This window comes from Daphnia pulicaria, chromosome 1 (assembly GCF_021234035.1).
Source record: "Daphnia pulicaria isolate SC F1-1A chromosome 1, SC_F0-13Bv2, whole genome shotgun sequence".
NCBI classification, from domain to species: domain Eukaryota; kingdom Metazoa; phylum Arthropoda; class Branchiopoda; order Diplostraca; family Daphniidae; genus Daphnia; species Daphnia pulicaria.
This window is the reverse complement of record NC_060913.1, coordinates 26,283,829-26,306,670: the sequence shown is the minus strand read 5'-3', so window position 1 is coordinate 26,306,670 and position 22,842 is coordinate 26,283,829. Positions and strand designations below refer to the sequence as shown.

Here is a 22,842-nt window from a genome sequence, read left to right as displayed (position 1 = left end):
AACACATCAAAAAATGCCTCGAGATCTTACGACGTGATTTGACGTGTTTCTATGACACAATGATCTAAGCTGATCTAAAAGTATATAACCATTTTACTAGGCAAAACATTTACATCTATGATGCAACTGAGTTGCCAACTTGCCATGCATCTGACTTCCTTTGATTAAGTGATTCATTCTTACGGTTTAATTAACAGCAATACTTTGACATACCGCATAGTTCTTCCACGATACAAGCACGACATCGTTTTTCATTTTTAAGTAAAAACCATCCTGGGATCCTGTTGGCTTTGCAAACAAAAACAATCAAGTCTGGAATTCTGGTTTCTGGATGACATTTTGGTGTGCAACATTGCCAGGTTTTAAAAAACACATCTCACCGCTCTCACTCACCATTGCAATTGCAAATTTGCAATGCGGTTTCCCGTCGGTTTAGAAACCGTTCCCTCTCTGAATCGTGATAACACATTTCTCATACCCATCGCACGAAAGTTTAAAATAAAATCAGATTTTTGGAAACATAATTAACCGACGTCGCCAGAGGGCCATAGGACAATAGCGTCGCCGTGATTCTTTGATCGCACAACAATAAAATAATGTTATGACTTCCTGCGCCCTTTTAATTTCCGTGCATTTGGAATTAACAGGCGACTTTTTTTAAAGTAACATGGATCAAAAAGTAAACATGCGCAAAAAGATCTTCGACTAAAGGCTAAGGGGCAATAAAAATAATAAAAGGTGAAATGAAATCAAATTAATAAATTTATTGCCAAATTTTGAATCAAACAATCGATGAATTAAAATTGTTTTTGAAAACATTGGCGTGAGTCATTTGCTCAACGAAAGTGACAGACCCTTTCCAAAATATTTGCCGCAATTCCAATCGAATTTGTTGAAACCAACAATATATTCCCTAAGAATCAATGAGTGATGGCAAATCACATACAGATTCTGAATCTTCCATATATAATAAAACAGCAAGCTTTTTGGGGGAGGACTGGAGGAGCCTGTGTCTGTCACGGATAATGTCACGGATAATGTCACGAAAATTTTGGGGGAGGAGCTTATTCATGTCTCAAGGGGGAGGAGCTTATTCATGTTATAACGCTGTGATGGGTCAGTCGAGTCGCTGCCCAGACATACCCAAACATGCCCAAACATGCTAATCACCACCAGATGTCTATAGCGTCGACGTGATGACGCAATCTTTGATGACGCAACCATGACGCAACAAGCCAACAACCAGAATTGCATTTTAATTTTGCAGTTATTTAAGTAATAGGTCGTTATTTTTCAATTTTAATCATTGAACTTTAAGTGTAAAAAGAGGGAGATATAAGTTGAGCAAATTAAATGCAAATAACTTGCAAGGTTATTGAACTGTAAATGAAAAATCCTTCAGGATAGCAGTTGCGGAAGGGAAAGTTGGATGCGAGGTTATATAAGGGTGCTCGACATGAGGTGATGTAAAGGTGTGACTACCAACACACTGTTTCAACTGAAAAGACAAGACAAAAATTATTCTCAACATGGCATATATAAATGTTGGCATTCCGTTTAGCGACGGTTTGTTGATTAGTGGGGAACACGCCCACTCCATCAACAAAAAAACCATAAAAAATCATGTTAAACCAGACAAGGGTACAAAAACCCAACAGGCATGTAGTGTCTCCGACTACAATCCAACCGGAGTCTCACAAGGCAGCTCAGTATTATATATTGATAACCTAAACGGTAACATTATAAACAATTACCGATATGAAAGTAAAAAAAGCAATCGAAATCAATCAGACCGTCGTTCAGATCGATGTAGTACCAATCCTGCTGAACGGAACGAGCGAAATTATCAGACAAACTGTAACATTCGATACCCGGAAGTCTATGATGAATCCGGGAATGGAAACAGAACTACGGTACGAAGGACGGGTAATCGTTATCCGGTCCAGATGGACATTTTATGTGATCAAAATAGCCCTAACCACCAACCTAAAGGTGGTAACAGGCGCCATATCCAGAACCACGAATCTCATAGAGCTCCACCAAACACCGTTTTTATCCAAAATTATACAAACTATGATAATAGGATTATTCACCACTACGGATGTAATCCAATTGGAAATACAAATTCCAATGGCCAACAAGGTCGTCATTTTAAAAATTATGACGGAAACCAGAATCATCACGACGGGTATCACCCCGATCGTAATGTTTCTGGAACCACGATTGAGCAACCAGTACGACAACCAGCAAATAAGGCTAAAATACATCCAAGCCGGCCATCAGTAGCGTGGACAATTCCGATGGGTGAAACTGCGACAGCTCAAAAGAAACAAAAAGTCAAAAACCAAAAAGAATTTGAAGCATATCCTGCGGAGGAGGTTACGGAAGAAGCTGCTCGTGCGCATGAACCGGAAAATGTAGAACCAGAACCGGAAGTAGCTCCAAGTGAGCAACTAGATGAACCCGACCCCCACGAACCCGAAGAATATTCAGCCCTATCTTTACCGGAAGACGCGGCTCGTGCGCATGAACCGGAAAATGTAGAACCAGAACCGGAAGTAGCTCCAAGTGAGCAACTAGATGAACCCGACCCCCACGAACCCAAAGAATATTCAGCCCTATCTTTACCGGAAGACGCGGCTCGTGCGCATGAACCGGAAAATGTAGAACCAGAACCGGAAGTAGCTCCAAGTGAGCAACTAGATGAACCCGACCCCCACGAACCCGAAGAATATTCAGCCCTATCTTTACCGGAAGACGCGGCTCGTGCGCATGAACCGGAAGTAGCTCCAAGTGAACAACTAAATGAACCGCACCCCCACGAACCCGAAGAATACTCAAAAGCAAAATATTTACCGGATAACGAGTATGCAACACCTCCGATTCAACCTGAAAAAAAGGTCCGAAAAGGGTTGGGGAAATTCTTTTCTGATATGTTTAAAACAAAGAAGCAAGAACCGGTTGGGAAAGCTAAACCTGACAAGACAAAACCTACCGACGAGACGCTCGTAGAAAGAACAACTAAGAGCGAAAAGGAAAAGGAAAGAAAAATCAAACAAACTGTAACCAATCAGCAGACAGCACAAGGGCAACGGGAACCGCAGAAACCAAAAGAAGACGAGAAAAAACCATCAGAAAATAAAAAAAATTGGTTCAAAAAAAAATTAGAAAAAGCAGAAGAAAAAATACAAAAATTTGGTAATAGTGTAAAAGAAAAAAAAGATAAAGGGATAAAAAATGTTAAAAACGGGGCTAAGAAAGTCACCAAATTTTTTAAGAAAAATAAGAAATAAATAAGGCGCGATGTAGAGGAAAAGAAACGGAAGAACGGAAAAAATGCAAGACAAATCTCGAAGATATATGACCGGAAGAATAAAGCGGAAGGATGGGACTGGATAGGACTGAAAGAAAAGGACCGGAGGAAGCGAATGAAAGAAAGTGGATGGAAGAAATGGACCGGAAGTAGAACAGGGAAGAATTTGACTGGAAGAAAAGGACCGGAGGAAGAACAAGGAAGAAATTGACTGGAAGAGAAATGGACTGGATGAATAAAGCGGAAGGATGGGATTGGATAGGACGGGAAGAAAAGGAACAAAGGAAGAAAATGAAACAAAATGGATGGAAGAAATGGACTGGATGAATAAAGCGGAAGGGTGGAACTGGATAGGACTGGAAGAAATGGACCGGAAGTAGAAAATGAAAGAAAATGGATGGAAGAAATGGACTGGATGAATAAAGCGGAAAGATGGGACTGGATAGGACTTGAAGAAAAGGACCGGAAGTAGAACAAGGAAGAAAGTGACTGGAAGAGAAATGGACCGGAAGAAAAACATGGAAGAATTAGACTGGAACCGATAATTTGTGTAGTAAAATAGATTTGTGATAAACTGGCTCATTTTACAAATAAAAAAAAGTTCTCATTGATGCCAACAGAGATTAAACAAACCAGTAGGTATCATCATAGTCTATAACAGCAAAGAAATGCGTTAGTTAGCACTTCAATGTTATTACTTCACTTTCACCTTTTTTTACTCGTTGCATGTATAGTTGCGAATGAGAGAATGAATGTCCGTAACGGAATGCAGCAGTATCAAACTCATTTGTTATTTGAGCCTTAAAAGCGGGATGTGTAAGTGTAACCAGTTGTGAGAGGGAGTAGGCCGTATTCTTCCATTAAATTGGGTCCTACAAAACAAAAATAGAAATGAAAGATTCTCGACTTAATAATTCGGTTTGACCTACCCAAAAAACAGATGGCAGATATTCGTTGTAGGTGATGTGTTGCACCAAAGCTATAACGATTTCCTTAGTCTCCTGGTAAAGTTTCTCATCGTCCCATTGGGAGTTGATCAAAGCCAGCTGGTTAGCATACTTGTCGTGCAAACGAAGCCAAACGACGATGTGCAAGACACAGTTGGACCAGTGTACTGATTGACTCGTTGATCACCTGATTATTTAAACAAATTAGCCACATTCAAACCAACCAGTATTTATTTTAGAATTCGTACCTGCGACGAAGCATTGGCTTCCGTATTCGTCGGAAATACAATCCTTTCGTTCGGGATCGACTGGTAAAACAAACATAGTCCCCGCCGATTGTCTATTGGGGTAACACGACAACTTTTTCAGCAGCAGTCGAGCCATAAATGACGGAAGCGTCCAGATAGGCCGGAATTCGGTTGAGCTAATTGCATAATCAAGTCGAATCAAGTAAAGTAATGAATTGCATCATTAGGAAAAAAGCGAGCTACAGTACCTGGTCGGCATAACCGAATTTGCAATCTTCTCGAGGAGCGATGACAGAGCGGACGAAATCGTGACAGCTAACGCCAAATTGACTCTAGAATTCATTGTCGTGGTCCACATCGATGGGGAAACAAAGTGGGTTCGGTGGGGAAACAGAGTTCGCTCAGGTGACAAGTACTTGCCGTCACCCGTGCAACATTGAATCGCCGAATTGGTCACTTTTCACAACAGAAAATAAATTAGCCTTGCTCATTAAAAACAGAGAAAATGAATTAATTAGCTTACATGTACGGAAAGTAGGAACGTGAGTAATATCGTGAGCGACAAGTTGACCCCAGTGCATCACAGTAATTGTGTTAATTGATTGAATTGATTGTCGGGATAATCTGAGACGCCTTACGAAAAGATGCGGCTGACAGAGTCAACTGGAGCCCGGAGGTATAGTCCCGGCCATTCACGGGACGTCCAAATGCCTTTTAAAAATTAGGACAATAAGTAAACTTGTTGAATGAAGCTAACTATTAAATTCACCATCTGCGTATTGGGGAGGTAAGATGCGTTCCAAAGGCGAATTCGATCTACCCCAATTGGGGTAAGCAAGATTGTTGCATATGAAGCGTCGTAAGTCCTAAGTAATTTCAGAGTAGCATTATTCAATCTGTATCAAAGTCATTCAAAAACACTTTTACCTGTTGTACAAAGCAGATGCATTGCAGTGCAAGCAGGCTATGCACGGCAAATGGACGAAAGAGCGGTCTCCTTAACACACAAGTGTTGCAGTGTCACGGGCGAAGTCCTACATTTTCGTTACAGCAGTGCGAACCCGGCAATTTCAGGTTCAAGTTCAACCTAAAAATTCAAAAAACAATTTAGATAATCTTAAACAAAAATTTAAAAGAATAACTTACACATTAGCCAAGTTTCTAGACGCTTCCAGCGATTGAAGTCCTTTCCATCCTTCCTGCTGGCCTATGAGGGAGGCATATAGGTGGTAGGTAGCACTGTAGCTGTAGGCCGCAGAATTTTGCCAGGGAGCTAACATGTTATTCCCAGCATGCCATTCGAAAGCACTAATCTCTTCCACGTGCTGGCGAGCTACCGTAACAGCACGACTCATCTCGTCTTTGGTTATGTCTCTGGGCATGGCTGTCAACTCACTCGACTCGGGGAATCGTGCAACAGAAGCTGGGTTATTGAATAAATTAAACATTACCATTGGAAATTCACACTGATTAGACATGGTAACTTACATGTTGTCTTGAGAATGTCTATAGACAACAAGCTCCGAAATTTCCATCTGCTGCCGTACACCACCAAGGATTGTAGAGTCATTCAATGAACCAAGGTGAACAGAGAATGGCAGGTTTGCATTGAAACACAGATGGTTGATTAGCAGAGACGCAGCAGGACACCATGGTTCCTCTCCGGGAGTACGTCATACGCTATCCACAATTGTTATTGAATTAAAGAAAAATCAACTTTAAGACAAATTTGAACTGACGTGTAGGGATAGTTGAATACGTAAGAAAGATCCGGTCGATTGGACACTTGTGGTGCTGAATAAACAGGACTATAGCTGGTAGTATTGGCATAATACCACTGAGCTGGTAGGAGAATGAGTAAACACGCAAGTGGCAGCCACTTGAAAGAATGTAATCTAATATTTAATTAAAATTAAATATTTGATTACATTACATTTAATTGAATTAATTAAATTTAATACCTAGGTGAGAGAGTCATGATGTGTAGCAGCGAAGCCTCTGGCTGAATGACTAACATTTAATATAGATGCTCACATCAAATGATTACACTTTTGATGGGAAGCCTGAGGCCACATGTTGCGTCAGCGCTTTTTTGTCACCCTTGTTTCACCCTTTTCTTTGACTAGACATAATATAATGACATACGCGTTGACAGGAGGCGTTCAGGGGCTAATTTCGTATGCCTTTTGACATAATGCGGGTAAAATCGGGGGAAAGGTAAGATAAATTCATGGTCGGGCATAAATAAGAACGGCTTCAGTGTAGTATTCGACCGCTTTAGTGGTGTAAGCTGGAGCTTCGGTGTAGTAGCTGGGAACAGAGTTGTACTTAGGATCGGTGAAGGATGATGAGGCAGTATACTAAGTCGTGTAGTACTCCGGTGCCTTGATGGTCAAACTCGGGGCAGAGTATTACTTCGGGACGTCGGTGTAGTAGCTCAAGGGAAGCGTAAGTTGTGGTATAATACTCCGGCGCCTTAGATGTGTAGTACTTAAAGCCTCGGTGTAGTAACTGGTTGTTGTTTAATGTTTAGTAAGGCGGCGGCGTTGTGATTTGTGATCCGCCATACCAATGATACAAAATTACAAAGGTACACCAGCGGTCGACCCAGCCATCACAACACCCAACAGCAGCACGTCACTATAGTTAACTAAACAATTCATAAATTTAAACATTGATATTCAGTATAAATAACTGTCAAACAATTAGAAAAGAGTACCAACTGGAATATTAACAAATAGAAAAAAACTGGGATTGATACATAACTCAATGTAAAAAACAAAATATTTACCCATGATTACGAATTGGTTACACGAAGAGCAGAGCACGAGCAATGCAGTTGGGGACAGATGCTGGACACTGCAGTTATTGCCGTTTTGAAAATCATCACTCGACTGATTTCTATACCTTCTTTTCTCTCCTTTTACACGACTTGTTTGAAGACAATTCATTTTACGCCGAGTAAGACTTCGGGGCATCGGTGTAGTAGCTCGGGGCAACGTCAATTGTACTTGGGCGCTTCGGTGTTGTAGTAATTAAGGGCCTCGATGTAGTAGGCAGGGGGCAGCATACGTAGTCGTGTAGTATTTGGGTGCCTTAGTGGTGTAGTACTTGGGAACCTCGGTGTAGTACTCCGGCTCTTTGGTGATGTAGCTCGGGGCAGAGTTATACTTCGGAGCTCGGTGTAGTAGCTCGTAAGTTGTAGCTCGTAGTAGTAGCTCGTATGGAATTGAGTCAAACCCAAACCAGCCTCTTCTGCTGGAGTCATTTCGAATCTACATCAATTGAATATCGAGTCATTTAATTGTTGAAGCTGAAATAATTTGAAGAAAAAAAAAATACCTTTTGCCACGTTCTCTGGTTGTCTCAATACTAGTTAATGCGGCACGACTAAGATGTTCAGCTTCGGTCGCTGTCTGGAAAAGTAAATGCGCGTAAGATGACGAACTGAGTCTGATGGTGATGTTCTTGTCGCGAAGGAATTTCTCCGTCTCGTCCATTAACCTCATGTTGAAGCGACCCGCGTGAGCAGCCGCGTTCACAGAGTAAATGTCAATACCCTGATGCTCACACATTTCACATTTTTCTTGGTTTTCTTGATAGCTTCGCCATAACCTGTTGAGTTAAAATAAAAATCGATTTGAAATAGAGCTCTGGTACTGTATAGGAATACCAAACAAAATTTAGGCAGTGAAATATTTACCGTTACGGCGAAGATCCGGACAACAAGTTCCTGGTTGTCCATCCGGCAGTTTGCAGCAGGCAGTATTGGGCAGTAGTGATCAGAACGAGATCGTACCACACTACGCAATCTTTAGCTAGCCGGCCAGGGCTATGACCACTCGTAACCACCAACTTTAGGGCAATAGTAAGGATATTCGTTGCTGTATTGATTGACAGCTGTTTGGACTGCTGTATGGATTGACACAGTAGTGTATGAAATGTCGACTGATGTCTCAAGTTTATAATTAGATTTCGGCACGGTATGAATAGGGACATAGGGAGGAAGAGCAGGTTCAACTTGAGGAAGTTCAAAGTAAGGTGGCAGTGTATAGTCGATGGGGGCGAGTAAGTCGGTTCAGGACTCGGTGATGTCTGGTAATTCGGGTTACGATTAGGTTTGACCTTCTCGGTCTCAAAAATCGGTTGGTAACGTCCATCGAACGGTAATTTAAATTCAAAGCCCAATCCAGAGGGATCGTATAGTAGCCTATAGCTGATCGTATTGAACCACATCATCGTCGCGTCGCGCCGCGCCGCGCCGTGCTAAAGTCTGTTGGGTTCGGGTTGATATTCAATGTGGCAGGTCGATTAAAGGGATTTTGACGTATTCAAATATCTTTTTAATTCGACCATTTGACCCTTTCGGTTTCTCGACGCCTTCGCTGCTGGAGAAGACAGAAAACAGCACGCCAAAAATGAGCACGCCAACCGTCCAACGCGGCAACATCTTGAATTCTTGAAAATTAAATAAATAAATAAATTCAGCTATAATTCATGCACGGAAATTGGATACGCCGGAGATAATTTCAAGAGGGTTTGCCCGCTTGTAAAATTTTTATAATAGGCCAAATTGAGTTCCCACTGTAGCCAAACGGTTAACAGGTGTAACGTCACAAATATAAGTTTGACAAGAGTGTCATGAATAACGTTTAATTATAACTTCACTCTTTTTTATTAAAATCGCACCATTGCTATTTAACACTGTTATAACTACATCTAAAGAAATTCTAGACAATATTAGACGTTCATCACTCCCCGCACGAAACTCTACACTGCAGCGCAACCAATATAAATTAATCCTTCATTAAATGAAAATGAATGAGCACTGACCTAAAATGAGGCCTTAGAACTCCAATATTGTAGTAGGCCCACAGTTTTTAATAATAATACACTTGGCAGAGAATAGCAACTCAATGGGATGTATGTTGCTGTTTTCACGACACCTGGTCAACTGACTCTGCTATGGAACCGTTTCTCTCTCTTGTGTTTATATACCCGATCAGGCGGGAAAGTTTGGTGGAACAACGTTTGACAACTACTACATTATAAGCCAGGCATATACAATAGCTTACCTTCATCCAGCCTTTCGCTATACAGCAGTAGTTTCCCACATAATGATTTCCTGTCTGTTAGAAATATACCTGCATCATAGACGAGAGATAGTCAGATAACGCATATAAACAATCGTATTTGTTGGCATTCGTGTCGAGTCAGTGTCTAGAATTGAAATTCTTTCTTATAGCAGAAACTTTCGCGTCTGACAGCCTTGATTATCTGATGGCGCATAGCAATTGTCAACCGTTAAAATACAAACAACCGATTGATATAGCAGCCTATTGAGAGGGAATTTCCGAACGCAGGTTTCCCCAAGTAAGAGCCGGTTTTCTATATTTGAATGGTGTGTTTTTATCGACTTTGTTTACCGAAGCAATTGTTCTCCAGACATCTAGAAAATTAGACATGGTGGGGAATCAGAAAAAAAGAAGCCGGAAAGCAATAGTAAGGTTATTGCAGGCTATTTGTCTGGCTACATGATAAGTACTCGAGAAAAAGTGTCGAAACAACATAAGAAATTGTCCATATAATAATCTGTTCTATCATGCTGCCTATGAACCAAATTGACGTTTCCTGTCGATAACCAAACTTGTTAGACTTTGATACCTTTAGAATCGCGCGTCAAAATCTGGTTTTTCAACTTTGTTGATGTTCCGGTTGATGGAGGTGAGCAACTGCTCCCAGCCGACTCGAAGCGTTTCCATGGTGTAGGCGGTTTAGGCGGTTATGAGTGTGTATCGGTTTTCAAACACCATCGATTCTTGAATGCCCTGGTTGAGCTTCTCCAACTCTTCCATGTGCGACTTGTAGGCGTAGACGTTCTGCTCCTATTCTTTCAAGCGGACCAACTGATTCTCCAATGATCCCTGAACATTCATTCAGTCGACAAAATACACAGAAAATCAGTTTGACGACATCAAAAGGAGAACAAGTCTTTGAAGAGACGGACCTGCATTCCCATTGCGATCAAAGCCACGGCGTCCATTTGGCACTCAATCCATGGTCCATCCGAGTTAGCCTTTTCGGCAAACTGGCGGCGCATAAGCTCATTGTTCTGTTGTTTACGAAGCCGGGACGGCCTCCAGAGTGCCGTCCCTTTGAGGAACCAACAGACGGACTTCCGCCCATTTGGAAGTTATGTCCTTAAACAAGAGAAAAATCAAATTAGTCCAACAACAAAGTACAACTTTTAAGGCAATTGAAGGGCTGGAGAGAAGGGTGAAAAAATCCGAATAAATAAAAATGAAAAACGATAAAAAAAAGAACATTCCCCATAAAAGAACATGCCCATTCACCAAGCAAACAGGCCATGGTTTACCTTGGGTGATGATTCATCCTTTTAACAAAATCAACGAGCGTTTGCAGCAGTTAGTTTGGGCCACACAAACACACGACACATAATAAATAAGTGATTTTTTTTTTAAATCAACGCCAACGTCGACCCAGTTGATAAGCGCCAAATTAAATTTAAAGCACGCAAATATAGTGAATCAGCAATAAAATCGTATCGAAATTATTTTAAAAACAAAAAACGACCCCCGTGTTATCTCCGCGATAAAAATCCGCAGCAGAGGAGTCGACAAGAGCAAGTGAATAATTTTTTTTTTTTTTTTAATACCTTGGCCGTAAGACTGGTGTATGGATTGTCCAAGCCGCCGGGGATGCTGTGCTGGCTAGCAAACGACTCGACTTGTTGAACCAGACCGACTGATCGATTGGTATTCCTTATCCGCCTCGCCAAGCGTGGCTTTGAACTCTTCGTGAGCCTCCAACAAGCCCTGGATTTCTTCCATCGTGTGGATGATGAACATGTCGACCAAATCCTCACGTGCTCCACCCAACCAGTTGTTTAAAGGCTATCAGTAAATAAAAAAGAAAGATAAGCTTTTGAGAAAATGAGAAAATCAGCCAATAATATGAAATTAGCTATCCAGAGTATAATGTAAGTAATACTGTACAATTCTAGAACAGTTTTAAGTTGTTCTAATTTGCCGCGTTTTTCCTCTAGTTTCCGATCAGCTGAACCAGCAACTACTCCTGATATTAGAGAAAGCGGGCTATATCGAGCACTTCCTGCAGTTGTGCAATTTTTTTTTTGTTTCAAATGGCGTCCATTGACTTCGGATTCGTAGGAGGTCCACAGAGCAAAAAAATCTACGAATAAATTGAGAAGGATTCAAGTTTTCTTTAGCACAATGAGTTCTGTTTTTCTCTTTTACCTGGGATGACGGACTTCCATTTTCATTTTCTGCTTCTGCGTCCGATCTCCGTGCCGAATGACGGCCACAACACGACGCAATTCCATCCTGGCAAAAACGAAATCCTGATTAATTATCGTATCGACTTTTTCGCTGAAAACATTTTAATACATCTTGCCAAAAGTCGTAGGCACTATCGGTGGGTCATCGAGCTGGAAAGGCAGAGCCCACGGAATATGTAAAGTGGGCGCCAAACGACGTGGAATTATATTTCCAAGAATCCTGGCGCAATCGTCGTAGTATTTTGCCGAATTTTTGACAAAACTAAAGCCAGCATTGACATCACAAACGAACGACCTGCCATTCGCCCTAACCAAGATACTTTAATTGAGCATTAATAATAAACAGCATGTAAATAGGAAATTACCTCAAGAGGTCAAAGCCGCTAACGGTTTGATTGATTGTTGATGAATCAATGAATCAAACCGTCAAAGGCTAGACAAACTTTACGCTGTTATTAACGTCCGCCTGCAGGGGACTATTCAGTTCGCTGGGTGGAAGGCTGAGCGGCTCAGAGCTGGCCGACGTTTCATGCTCCTTCACTCGACGTCCGGAAGAGTCGGAATCGACGGAAGTAATAGTCTCCGACATGCTTTTCGAGCCGTTCTTCAAGTGACGCAATAAAACACGCTGACTCATTTGCTGGTTGGGACTCGACGGATCAATATCCGGAGCGATGGCTGCGGTGGCAAGTGGAGGAGCTGATGACGTCACGATTTGATCCTCTTCTTCATCCGCCGAGGGAAGTTGAGACGAGTTGAGGGATGAGCAGGCGAAACTGGGTGGTGCCGGAAGCAACTCCTGAGCGTCCTGAGATCCCGGCCAGGGTGGAAACTGGACCATGATTTCCTTCTCCGTCTCAGATAGTTCGGCGGATGGGGGATCGGTGGGGGCTGGTGGTCGCTAGGGAGGCGGAGTGGGCGGATGGGGTGGATCTAAATCTGAATCGCAGGTGACGACAAAGGAGGTGGTGCCTTTGTCATCCGAGCTGGTGGTCCCACCACCACCTCCGCTCTGCCGGACAGCGACGGATGAATGCGGCTGGAGGACTGTAACTTGCCAAGTGCTGCCAAACTCGTCGCTATAGTTGCCGGCCGTATCCGGACACGAAACGTTCGAGTCGAACAATTTCTGGGCCTGCAGCAGTTTGCCTTCTTCCGCCGGATTGGGAGGAGGTCCATCGTGCGGATGAGGCTCCGAATCAGACCAGACGACATCTTCCACGTCGGTGAAGCCCAACGAGCGGTTCATGTCTGGCTTGGCCGGAAGCGAGGAAGCAAAGAGATCGTCGTTGTTGAGACTGCCATCATCGCTGGATCCGCTTCCGCTCAAGTAGCGGGTCGGGTCGTGAACCAGAACGCGACCGGCCACAATTTCTTCTTCGACGGGCGAGCGCGCGTCCTGATTTAATTTCATTTGTGTATACCGTGAAGGGCTGGAGGGCCGGCAGAGTGACGCTGCGGTTGGTGTTGGCCACGGGTTTGTTGCAGCCGTTGTACAGGTTCTCCTCGCTGGCCCGCCGGACGCACAAAGCCGAAAAGAAAGACGAACGCGATTTCTTCTTCTTGGCACCGTGATCCTATGGGAAAGTGATACACAAATCAAATAAAATGTTAACAAAAACAAGTTCAATCAAAAACCCCCCAGCAAAAGAATGCACTTAATAAAGTCGTTCGACAGCCCAGCTCGGCTATTTATGAGAATGCTCTTCCGACTTCCCATTCACATAAATAACACACACAGATATATTTATTATAAGAATGTGTGTCTGTGTGTCTGTGTCCACCCCTTTTAGTAGTGTAACTGGTGATGTTGGCTCCAGAGAGGTCTTTGTGTACATATCGATCCTACATCTTCTTCTCCCAGCCGTTCATCATCTTAATAGAAAATGGTGGGGGTCAACCACAATTTCTATCTTGTATTTCCCACCCACTTTTGTTTTATTACATCACCAGAGTAGGAACTCTCGAAGGCTTTATCGACATGCGCCAAATGGTAATAATATGTTACCCGTGTAAATCTAACAGAAGAGGGCCAAAAAGAGATGAACAAGTCATCCGGATGATCGATGGACCTTTTTTGTTTCTTATCCATCCTGGAATCTCTTCCTCCCTTTTCACACTGAATATTTATGATGATGAGAGAGATTCTTATTTGTTTCTTTGATGTGTATATCCCTCCCGGCCTGCGAACGAATTTGACGACAGAGAATGTCTGTTGACAATATCTGCAAAAAGAGGAGCTAGCATGTGAAAGGAATATCCAAAAAGCTGTGCCAGTATAGGATACCGGACCACTGGAGACTCTACGAGACAGAGGGGGGATCTGTATGCTCCTGCTGTATTGATTTTTCCTCTTCTCTCAGATCTCTCAGATCTCTCAGTGAGAGCAAACAAAAAGGGAAAGAATAAAAAGGACAGCCAAGGACACACACCAAGATGGCTGCCCTTACATCTATCATAATATGTAAAAAAAGATCCTGTCAGGATTTTTTTTTTTAATTATTTGGGGCTGATCAAAGTTGAGTGAATTTCTACCAGTGTTACTACCTTGCGACTCGTTAGGCATCCGAAAAATCCTTTGGCTCTTTGGCGCACGTGGGACGAGCGATCCAGCACGTCCGTTTCTTTCTTGTTGATGCAGTATTGCTCGCGAATGTCTTCGCGCGAGTAGAGGGCCGTCTCGTATTGTTGCTGCTGAGATGTAGTGGGTGGAGTCTCGGCTTTGCTTCCGCCGCCTCCGCCGGAAGCGCCGCGTTGATTTTTAGTCGTGCGACCCATTCGATCGCCAACGCCTCCGATGTTGGTCGCCTTAGTCGATCCTACGTCCACCTGAAAATACACACACACACACGTCAAAATGGTCACCAAATCGATTATTTCCCCCCTGGGCTAATTATACGTCAAAATGGAAGGGGGGAAGGGGCGTGGTGTTTCACTACTAATAATAGAAAAGGGGGTAGGATCGGTCGCTTTGATCCTGTATAAGTGCATTTGACAAGTAATTGGGAACGTCCATCATCTCTTCTTTTCAGTTTAGACGACTGAATTTGATCATTTGCTAGATTTTAATCTGTGGCAGGACTGCGACTGACCTAAATGGAAACGTCACTCCGGTTGTTGCCGCGGTTGCCTCTGCTGCCCGGCTGCTGCTGTTGGCCGCCAGCTGATGCCGACTGATGATGTGACGGTGGTCAAACGCCGAAATCTCTCGGCAATCCTCTCAACACACCTAATAAATAAAAACAAAATTTGACACATGTGTAACCATTGGTTAATCATTGCATTTGACCAGTTTTCTTAAATTGAATTCCCTCGTGAGGTTTAAGCGCGCGCGCGCCTTTATTTGAATAATCGATTGGACAATATCATCGTGTCAAAAAAAGGAGGAGGTGGATGTTTTAGCCGCAAAGTAAACAAGATTCCCTCATTTTTTTTTACCCCCCTCAGGTCCGCATACATCAGGGGGGGGGGGGGGGCGTCCATTGGGGAATCTAGGCGGATACAGGATACATACACAATATAATAACAAGGCCCCGGCATTTCTTAGATACGAGGAAATGCAGCCTCCGGGCCGTATCTACCTCACTGGCAATCCTATATAAATATATACGATGCTAATAAGCTTTTGACAGCCAGCCTCTTTCTCTCTCACGGACCTTGGCTCTCTCTCTCCTCCTCAGCGCCCAGCAGCCAGCCTTTGTGACAATTTCAACAAACGCATCGACCCTAAATCTTGTTTAGCAAACTGGCTGGATATGACATTCGATTAGAGGCTAGATGTAATATTACTATATTAGGGTTCATTACGAGTCACGCTAGACCTCAGCGCGCTCCGAAATTGCCTGTAAATCGCATCATCCAAATGATACCCCCAACCACGTTTTTTTTATCTTGGGCGGGGTATATTTTCTCCCGGCCTGTGATCATAATAATTCTCTGTCAAATAGAGAAGACGAGAGGATCAGATTGGATTTCAGAGCTATCTATATGCAAATGATTTATACACGCACCTAAAATACACGTAACAGGAATTTAGAACACTTTTTGAAAAAAAGGAATTCAAATTTTCGCGCCATGTCAAAACACAATTAAACATTCCAATCCGGATAAGATACGACCTAATAACAAAAGAAGAAGAAAAATAAAAAGAAGTTGGGTGCTGGTTTGATCGATTGTTTGTCTGCCATAGTTAGACGTCGGACAGGATTTTTTTTTTCAGGAGCCTTTACGGAATCTTGGGACAGATTGTTTCGCTGCGCCACGAAAAACAAAAAAAGATAAAAAGTTTCTTTTTATTTCCGTCTGCTGGATGACGACATCGTCGCCAACATCCAGATCAGATTTCCTATTTTGGTTTTTATTCTTTTATTATTACGCCCTCCCACCGTGAGATAACCGCATCTTGTCTGCTGCCCTGCTACTACACCGACGGCTCCCACATCCAGCACTTCCGGACATTTTTCCCCTCCCCTCGCATTCATTCCTTTAGGGCGAGAAACGAAAGTTGCTGATTATTATGTTTCCACCATTCCGGCGCAGAAACACACAGAGAAAAACCTAACCGACCCGATACACATTCAAATAGTGTCTTGTACATTCGCTTCACTGGGCGCAGCAGCAGCAGAGTCTCAGCCGTCTCTAAATATAAACTCTCTGTTTAATCTTCTGAGCTGGGAGAATAGTTTTGAACGATGGTGTGTGTGTGGGTATATATCTGGTGCACCCACAAAAGCCAGAAGGGGACATCTATACACACGCCGTTCCTATTTATCTACGTGATTGCAGGCTTTTAGGAGTTGACACAAGGCCGCTATTTATAAAGAGTGGTGGCAGCCTACTGCACTGCACATGTGTACGACTATCTACCGATAATTGTCCAGGAATAACTGAAATTAGCGCAATTCGATATAATAGGAGAGAGAGACGACGTGATAAATCAAAAAGAAAATGATGTGTGAAAGAATAAGAATAAAAATAATAATAAAGAAAAAGTAGGAGGAACCTGGCGTTGCGTGATGCTGTTGAATGATGGCGTTTCCGACTCCGGCGCTCGTGTCCAGTCTCTCGAGTAAGCTCTTATATTGATCGCCATCTTTTTGGGGGGGCTCCTTGTTTTTTTTTCTTTTTTCTCTGATGCTTCGATCCTCCTTGCTGCTCCTGGATGAGCTGCTGCCCTGGATTGGGCTAGTGCTGCCTTCCACACGAGTGAATTGATAGGTTAATAATGATGGATAGACTGTATAGCAGAGAGGCCTATGTAGTATAACGGCGAATGCTGACACACAATCGTTTGAGGAGCTCAAACCTACAGGAGCGAAAGAAAACATGGGAGTAATTTAATTCTTAATGGATATTATAGCCCACAACAATTTTATACCTCTTCGTCCATGGCTCCTCTTCCCCCTCCTGTGTGTCTGTGATGACACAAAATTCAAGAGAAAATCAATAAACAGAGGGCAAAACAAAACAAATCAACACATCAAAAAATGCCTCGAGATCTTACGACGTGATTTGACGTGTTTCTATGACACAATGATCTAAGCTGATCTAAAAGTATATAACCATTTTACTAGGCAAAACATTTACATCTATGATGCAACTGAGTTGCCAACTTGCCATGCATCTGACTTCCTTTGATTAAGTGATTCATTCTTACGGTTTAATTAACAGCAATACTTTGACATACCGCATAATTCTTCCACGATACAAGCACGACATCGTTTTTCATTTTTAAGTAAAAACCATCCTGGGATCCTGTTGGCTTTGCAAACAAAAACAATCAAGTCTGGAATTCTGGTTTCTGGATGACATTTTGGTGTGCAACATTGCCAGGTTTTAAAAAACACATCTCACCGCTCTCACTCACCATTGCAATTGCAAATTTGCAATGCGGTTTCCCGTCGGTTTAGAAACCGTTCCCTCTCTGAATCGTGATAACACATTACTCATACCCATCGCACGAAAGTTTAAAATAAAATCAGATTTTTGGAAACATAATTAACCGACGTCGCCAGAGGGCCATAGGACAATAGCGTCGCCGTGATTCTTTGATCGCACAACAATAAAATAATGTTATGACTTCCTGCGCCCTTTTAATTTCCGTGCATTTGGAATTAACAGGCGACTTTTTAAAAAGTAAATTTTCTGATGTATCTTCAAGCCTTTAATAACATGCGCAAAAAGATCTTCGACTAAAGACTAAGGGGTAATAAAAATAATAATTTTGAATCAAACAATTTTGAATTAAAATTGTTTTTGAAAACATTGGCGTGAGTCATTTGCTCAACGAAAGCGACAGCCCCTTTCCTAAATATTTGCCGCAATTCCAATCGAATTTGTGGAAACCAAAATATATTCCCTAAGAATCAATTAGTGATGGCAAATCAAACACAGATTCTGAATCCATATATAATAAAACAACAAGCTTTTGGGGGAGGGGCTTATTCATGTCACGCACAATATCACGGATAATGTCACGAACATTTTGGGGGAGGAGCTTATTCATGTCACAACGCTGTGATTGGTCAGTCGCTGCCCAAACATGCCCAAACATGCCAATCACCACCAGATGTCTATAGCATCGCCGTGATGACGCAATCTTTGATGACGCAACCATGACGCAACAAGCCAACAGCCAGAATTGCATTTTAATTTTGCCGTTATTTAAGTAATAGGTCGTTATTTTTCAATTTTAATCATTGAACTTTAAGTGTAAAAATAGGGAGATATAAGTTGAGCAAATTAAATGCAAATAACTTGCAAGGCTATTTGACTGTGAAATAAAAATCCTTCAGGATTGCAGTTGCGGAAGGGAAAATTGGATGCAAGGTTATATAAGGGCGCTTCGACACGAGGTGATGTTTAAGAAGGTGCAACACACACAGCACGAACCGTTTCTTTCTGAATTTTTACCACAAAAAAAAACAGGACGAAACATGTCTAAAAATTTGGGAGTCCCATTTAGCAACGGTATGCTTATCAATGGCGACACCCTGGGTATCACCATCAATCCCAGAACCCAGACTCCCTCAAGCGGCATATCAACAATGCCAGCAACCCCGAATAGCAATACTAACCTATTGCCAATACCTGACCGTCCTGACCTATACAATAATCAGACATTTCACAATCAAAGACCTGTCTTTTGGGATGCGCCATGCGGCATGCGCCATGCCATGCCAGAAAACCAGCGCTGCCTAAATACAACAGCCAACATTACCATAATTTGCCAAGCAACTACGGTGTCGGTCAGCGTCGTCGAAAGACAAAGGGAATTTACCCAAACCCGTACCAGACAACAACAAAATAACGACAACATGGTATTTCAAAGAGAATACCGACGACCGCAAGAACATGCGGTTCGATTTCGCCATCCGAACCAATTTGATCGATTTCCTGATAACCAATTTTGCAATCAACATCACCTTGATCGCAATGAAAGAGCTCATAAGCCGTCTGTAACTTGGTTGATACCTATGGGTGCTTCTGCCGCACCCACGAAAATACAACCCGACGCAAAATCGTCTGCCACACCTGATACAGGTACTAGACTAAAAACCACAAAACACACTGATTCCAAAAACCCGGCTAGGGTAATAAAATTAAAAAAACCAGACCATAATACACCACCAGCAGAACGTGATAACCCGGGTCCCGGACTGGATTGTCCAAATAAAAAATTTTTTTTGCCGGTCGTAATCAATGACAAACTGGTAACTATGAAAATTGATTCAGGTTGCCACGATTCTATCATTAGCAGTCGTGTCTGGCAGGAGCTTGGCCGACCACAATTAGATCCTGTCCCTGACAAGAGGTATTCGGCAACTGGAACTGAAGTCGTGTTGAAGGGACAATTCATCGCCCGCGTCCAGTACGCCGGAACGATTTTTGAGCTACCTGTTCAGGTGTCAGACAGTATGGACACCAGAAGTCTGATGGGAAGGCGCTGGTTTCCTACTCTCAACTTGGATTGGAATGGCGTATTCCACTGCACCTCGAACGTGCATCCATTACAAGAACAGACGGAAGAAAAAAGCAATCAGGAACTGCAAATGAAGCTCTACAGAAGTCAGCACTTCTATATTCAAGTCAAAGTCGAGGGCGTCAATCTAATGATGATGCTAGACACGGGAGCGACACAGTCCATTATCAGCTCGGCTGATTGGGAAAAGATTGGCAAGCCTGAACTAAAACCGACGCAGATTGTCATTCGGGATACGAGCAATAAGATCCTGCCTCTAACCGGTCAGTGCACAATCTCCTGCGAGTATAATGGGCAAAAAGCAAAAGTCCCAGTTTTTGTTTACAATGGTCAACATTACCCATTAATTGGGACGAACTGGTTTCCGCAATTTAAATTCGATTTCAATAACATCTTTGCGAAAATGACGTTCAACCAGACAGCCTGCAAAACGAAACCAATTCAAAGTAGTTCTTCCACTGAGAAAACACTGGTACCGGAAAAGATTTCCGTACCAGAACCGGACGTCAAAGAGATCCAGGAAGAATTAAAACTTCCAGAAATTGAAAAAAAAAAAAAAAAAAATGTTTTGAAAAGCGGTTTAGATGTTTTAAAAAATATATTTAAACGAAAACTACCAAATGAACAGAAAAAAGATAAAACGAAAGATAAAAAGAAAAAAGATAAATTAAAAAAAGAATAAGATAATTAGTCGGAAAAAAAAATGAAACGAACGGAAGGGCCAGGAAAGTTTTCGAGTAAAAAATGACCGGATGAAAATAGAGGGGAAAGGAATTGGAATGTAGAAGGATATGTAAGAAAATGACTGGAAGAAAAATGACCGGAAAGAGATGTAAGAATAAGAAAAACGAAACGGGAAATGCAAAGGCCTAGCCTAAATCAATAAAGGGTAGAAAAAAGAATCCCGCAATTACCAAATAAGATCATCAACCAAAAGGAGACATCACAGTTATTTTCGGTATTAGGTCGAGCGTCATATTACGTACCTGCGAATGTTAGCTTCTGAAGAAACAGTCCTCTATGAGTCGCCAGATGATGGCGTTAAACACCGGCATGATTGTACCCTCTATGGCCTACACATCACACAACACATGGACTCATTCGTCGAACAAATAGCGCATATGCAGCTTGTAAAATAAAATAAAATAAAATATCGTAAAAGATTGGTTTGTTTTTCTTTTCAGGTATAGCCGATAAAAAACGACTCGTGTCACATTTTTACGAGTCAATAAACAACCGACTATACACTGACGCGTGTGTGTAGTGTACATTATAGATGAAGCTCGAAGCAACAGGATGATAAACTATAGAACCTCATTTGGTTTTTCCCGCCAGAATATAATGAAATTTCAGGCGAACTCGGCCAAATTCACGATGAATGGTAATAACTCCATCTCTGGTAATCACAACCATTTTTTCTCTTTTTGGGCTGTTTGACATTATGAGTCATGTACTCACGTAGTTATTTTCCCTTTTCTTATATAAGACCCCTCTCCTGGAGAAAGAGATTGACGTCGGGGAAACTTTTCATTATAACCGACCAGATTCGGCCCGCCAACTCAAACACAGATGGGCTGGAAAAAGAAAAGAAAGAGTGTCATAGAGCACGTCAATTACTTTGAAAAGTTACGTGGTTGTGTATATACTTGTGTTTGCAGACTCGGTGACGTCACGCTCAAAACACCCAAATCACATAGGCGTACAATATTTTTAGACCAAAATGTCACATTTTCCGCCGAGGTCGCAAACATAACGCGCCTTGTTATATAAATAACTTTTAATAAGTAATAACAAATGACGTGAATAATATCGTTTTTAGGAAAAAGTTGCCGACCCCGTGTATGTGGATATTATTACACTCCCGCCGCCCTGAAGCAAAAAACCCTCCCCCCAAAAGTAATAATTGAAAAGTAGAGAAAAGAACCTCCTGCTCGCGTCAAATCTTCAAAAGTTTTCCCAGACGAGTTCGTGACCCACCGACACGACATATACACCCTACAGCGACACGCTCTTATAGTACTAGTATTATACCATATGCAACACTAGTACATATAACTGTATCGATTCGTTGGAATCTAATTTTCATGTTCGCACTTGGACTGAAAATTTCTACACGACCCAACGGGCGTGTGAGAGCGCTCCAGTGGAATTATAGATGACACGTGTACTTTTCACAATGAGTTCTCCACACATCTACATTTCCGCCGTGTCGGGAGTTTTTATCTTTTTCTTTGGTCCGTCCAGTGTGCTGTCAATCAAAGCGGATGAATGCGCTCGATACACTCACATTTCCGTCGAATCCTGACTCGACTATCCTACTCAAAGTTGTAGAGTACCTCCCTATATGTAATACACACTATTTGCCTATATTGTGAAGGATAATCCCGAGCAGCTCTAGGCGCCAAATAATACGCATATATCTACATAAATTTTTTTCCGGAATTATTCCAGAGACTCCCCTCTCTCCTGTTATGTGGCGTGGTCTGACTAACAATAAATGGTGGATGACATAGGCGTCGGGCACACGTTAGATTGCGATATATTCCCCCCCCCCCCCCCCCAGAGATCCAATTCAAAGAAAGATGTATCTCTCTATCAAATCTAATCTGTTTTTCATTTGTTTTTTCGCACTCCGTCATATCAGGATCGCTCGACGCCTCCTCCACCGCACTTGATTAAAAAGAACAAACCATCGATTGATCATCTCGTGAGCGGTCGAGCCGCGGCTATATAACATTGGAAATCCGGGAAATCAATACGGATCGTGTGTACGTGTGTACATTGACGACTGAGAACCTCCCACCCAAAAAACCAATAGGAACGACTGAAAAAGAAAAGCGCAAAAGTGTCAAACGGTTTAGCATTCATTTACAATTCCAGCATTTGTACAAGTCCCTTGTCCGTCTGCTGCTAACATTAGACCGCCGTGGAGCCGGTGTCGACACTGTGTACACGCATTAGTGAAATGGAGACCCTCTCATCCGAGCTGTCGCCGTGATCGAATTCGACTTTGATGTCCACACAATAGTCCCTAC

At 42.4% G+C, this 22,842-nt stretch overlaps 3 protein-coding genes and 2 long non-coding RNA genes across 5 annotated transcripts; 1 reads left to right on the top strand and 4 right to left on the bottom strand.

The window, feature by feature from the left end:
* Positions 1-1,946: 1,946 nt before the first annotated feature.
* LOC124320590 (sporozoite surface protein 2-like) lies at positions 1,947-3,990 on the top strand. The gene is made up of 2 exons (XM_046783434.1): positions 1,947-2,900; positions 3,934-3,990. Exons 1-2 carry the CDS (start codon positions 1,947-1,949, stop codon positions 3,988-3,990), a joined length of 1,011 nt encoding a protein of 336 aa, XP_046639390.1.
* A 151-nt stretch (positions 3,991-4,141) lies between these two features.
* Positions 4,142-5,355, bottom strand: LOC124317367. Its single transcript, XM_046782761.1, has 6 exons — positions 5,278-5,355; positions 5,032-5,219; positions 4,757-4,964; positions 4,509-4,684; positions 4,243-4,447; positions 4,142-4,185 (listed from the first exon to the last, which is right to left on the bottom strand). Exons 2-5 carry the CDS (start codon positions 5,087-5,089, stop codon positions 4,350-4,352), a joined length of 540 nt encoding a protein of 179 aa, XP_046638717.1. The 5' UTR covers positions 5,090-5,219; positions 5,278-5,355; the 3' UTR covers positions 4,142-4,185; positions 4,243-4,349.
* Positions 5,356-7,695: 2,340 nt separating this feature from the next.
* On the bottom strand, positions 7,696-8,266 carry LOC124320167. The gene is made up of 3 exons (XR_006913801.1): positions 8,212-8,266; positions 7,851-8,123; positions 7,696-7,783 (listed from the first exon to the last, which is right to left on the bottom strand). It is a non-coding gene; the product is annotated as an uncharacterized LOC124320167 (long non-coding RNA).
* Positions 8,267-10,312: 2,046 nt separating this feature from the next.
* On the bottom strand, positions 10,313-11,407 carry LOC124320145. The gene is made up of 3 exons (XR_006913780.1): positions 11,185-11,407; positions 10,516-10,708; positions 10,313-10,432 (listed from the first exon to the last, which is right to left on the bottom strand). It is a non-coding gene; the product is annotated as an uncharacterized LOC124320145 (long non-coding RNA).
* A 1,516-nt stretch (positions 11,408-12,923) lies between these two features.
* Positions 12,924-16,873, bottom strand: LOC124317752. Its single transcript, XM_046782785.1, has 4 exons — positions 16,829-16,873; positions 14,919-15,055; positions 14,374-14,655; positions 12,924-13,403 (listed from the first exon to the last, which is right to left on the bottom strand). The coding sequence occupies exons 3-4, from the start codon at positions 14,602-14,604 to the stop codon at positions 13,131-13,133; spliced, it is 504 nt and encodes a 167-aa protein (XP_046638741.1). The 5' UTR covers positions 14,605-14,655; positions 14,919-15,055; positions 16,829-16,873; the 3' UTR covers positions 12,924-13,130.
* Between the last annotated feature and the right edge of the window lie 5,969 nt (positions 16,874-22,842).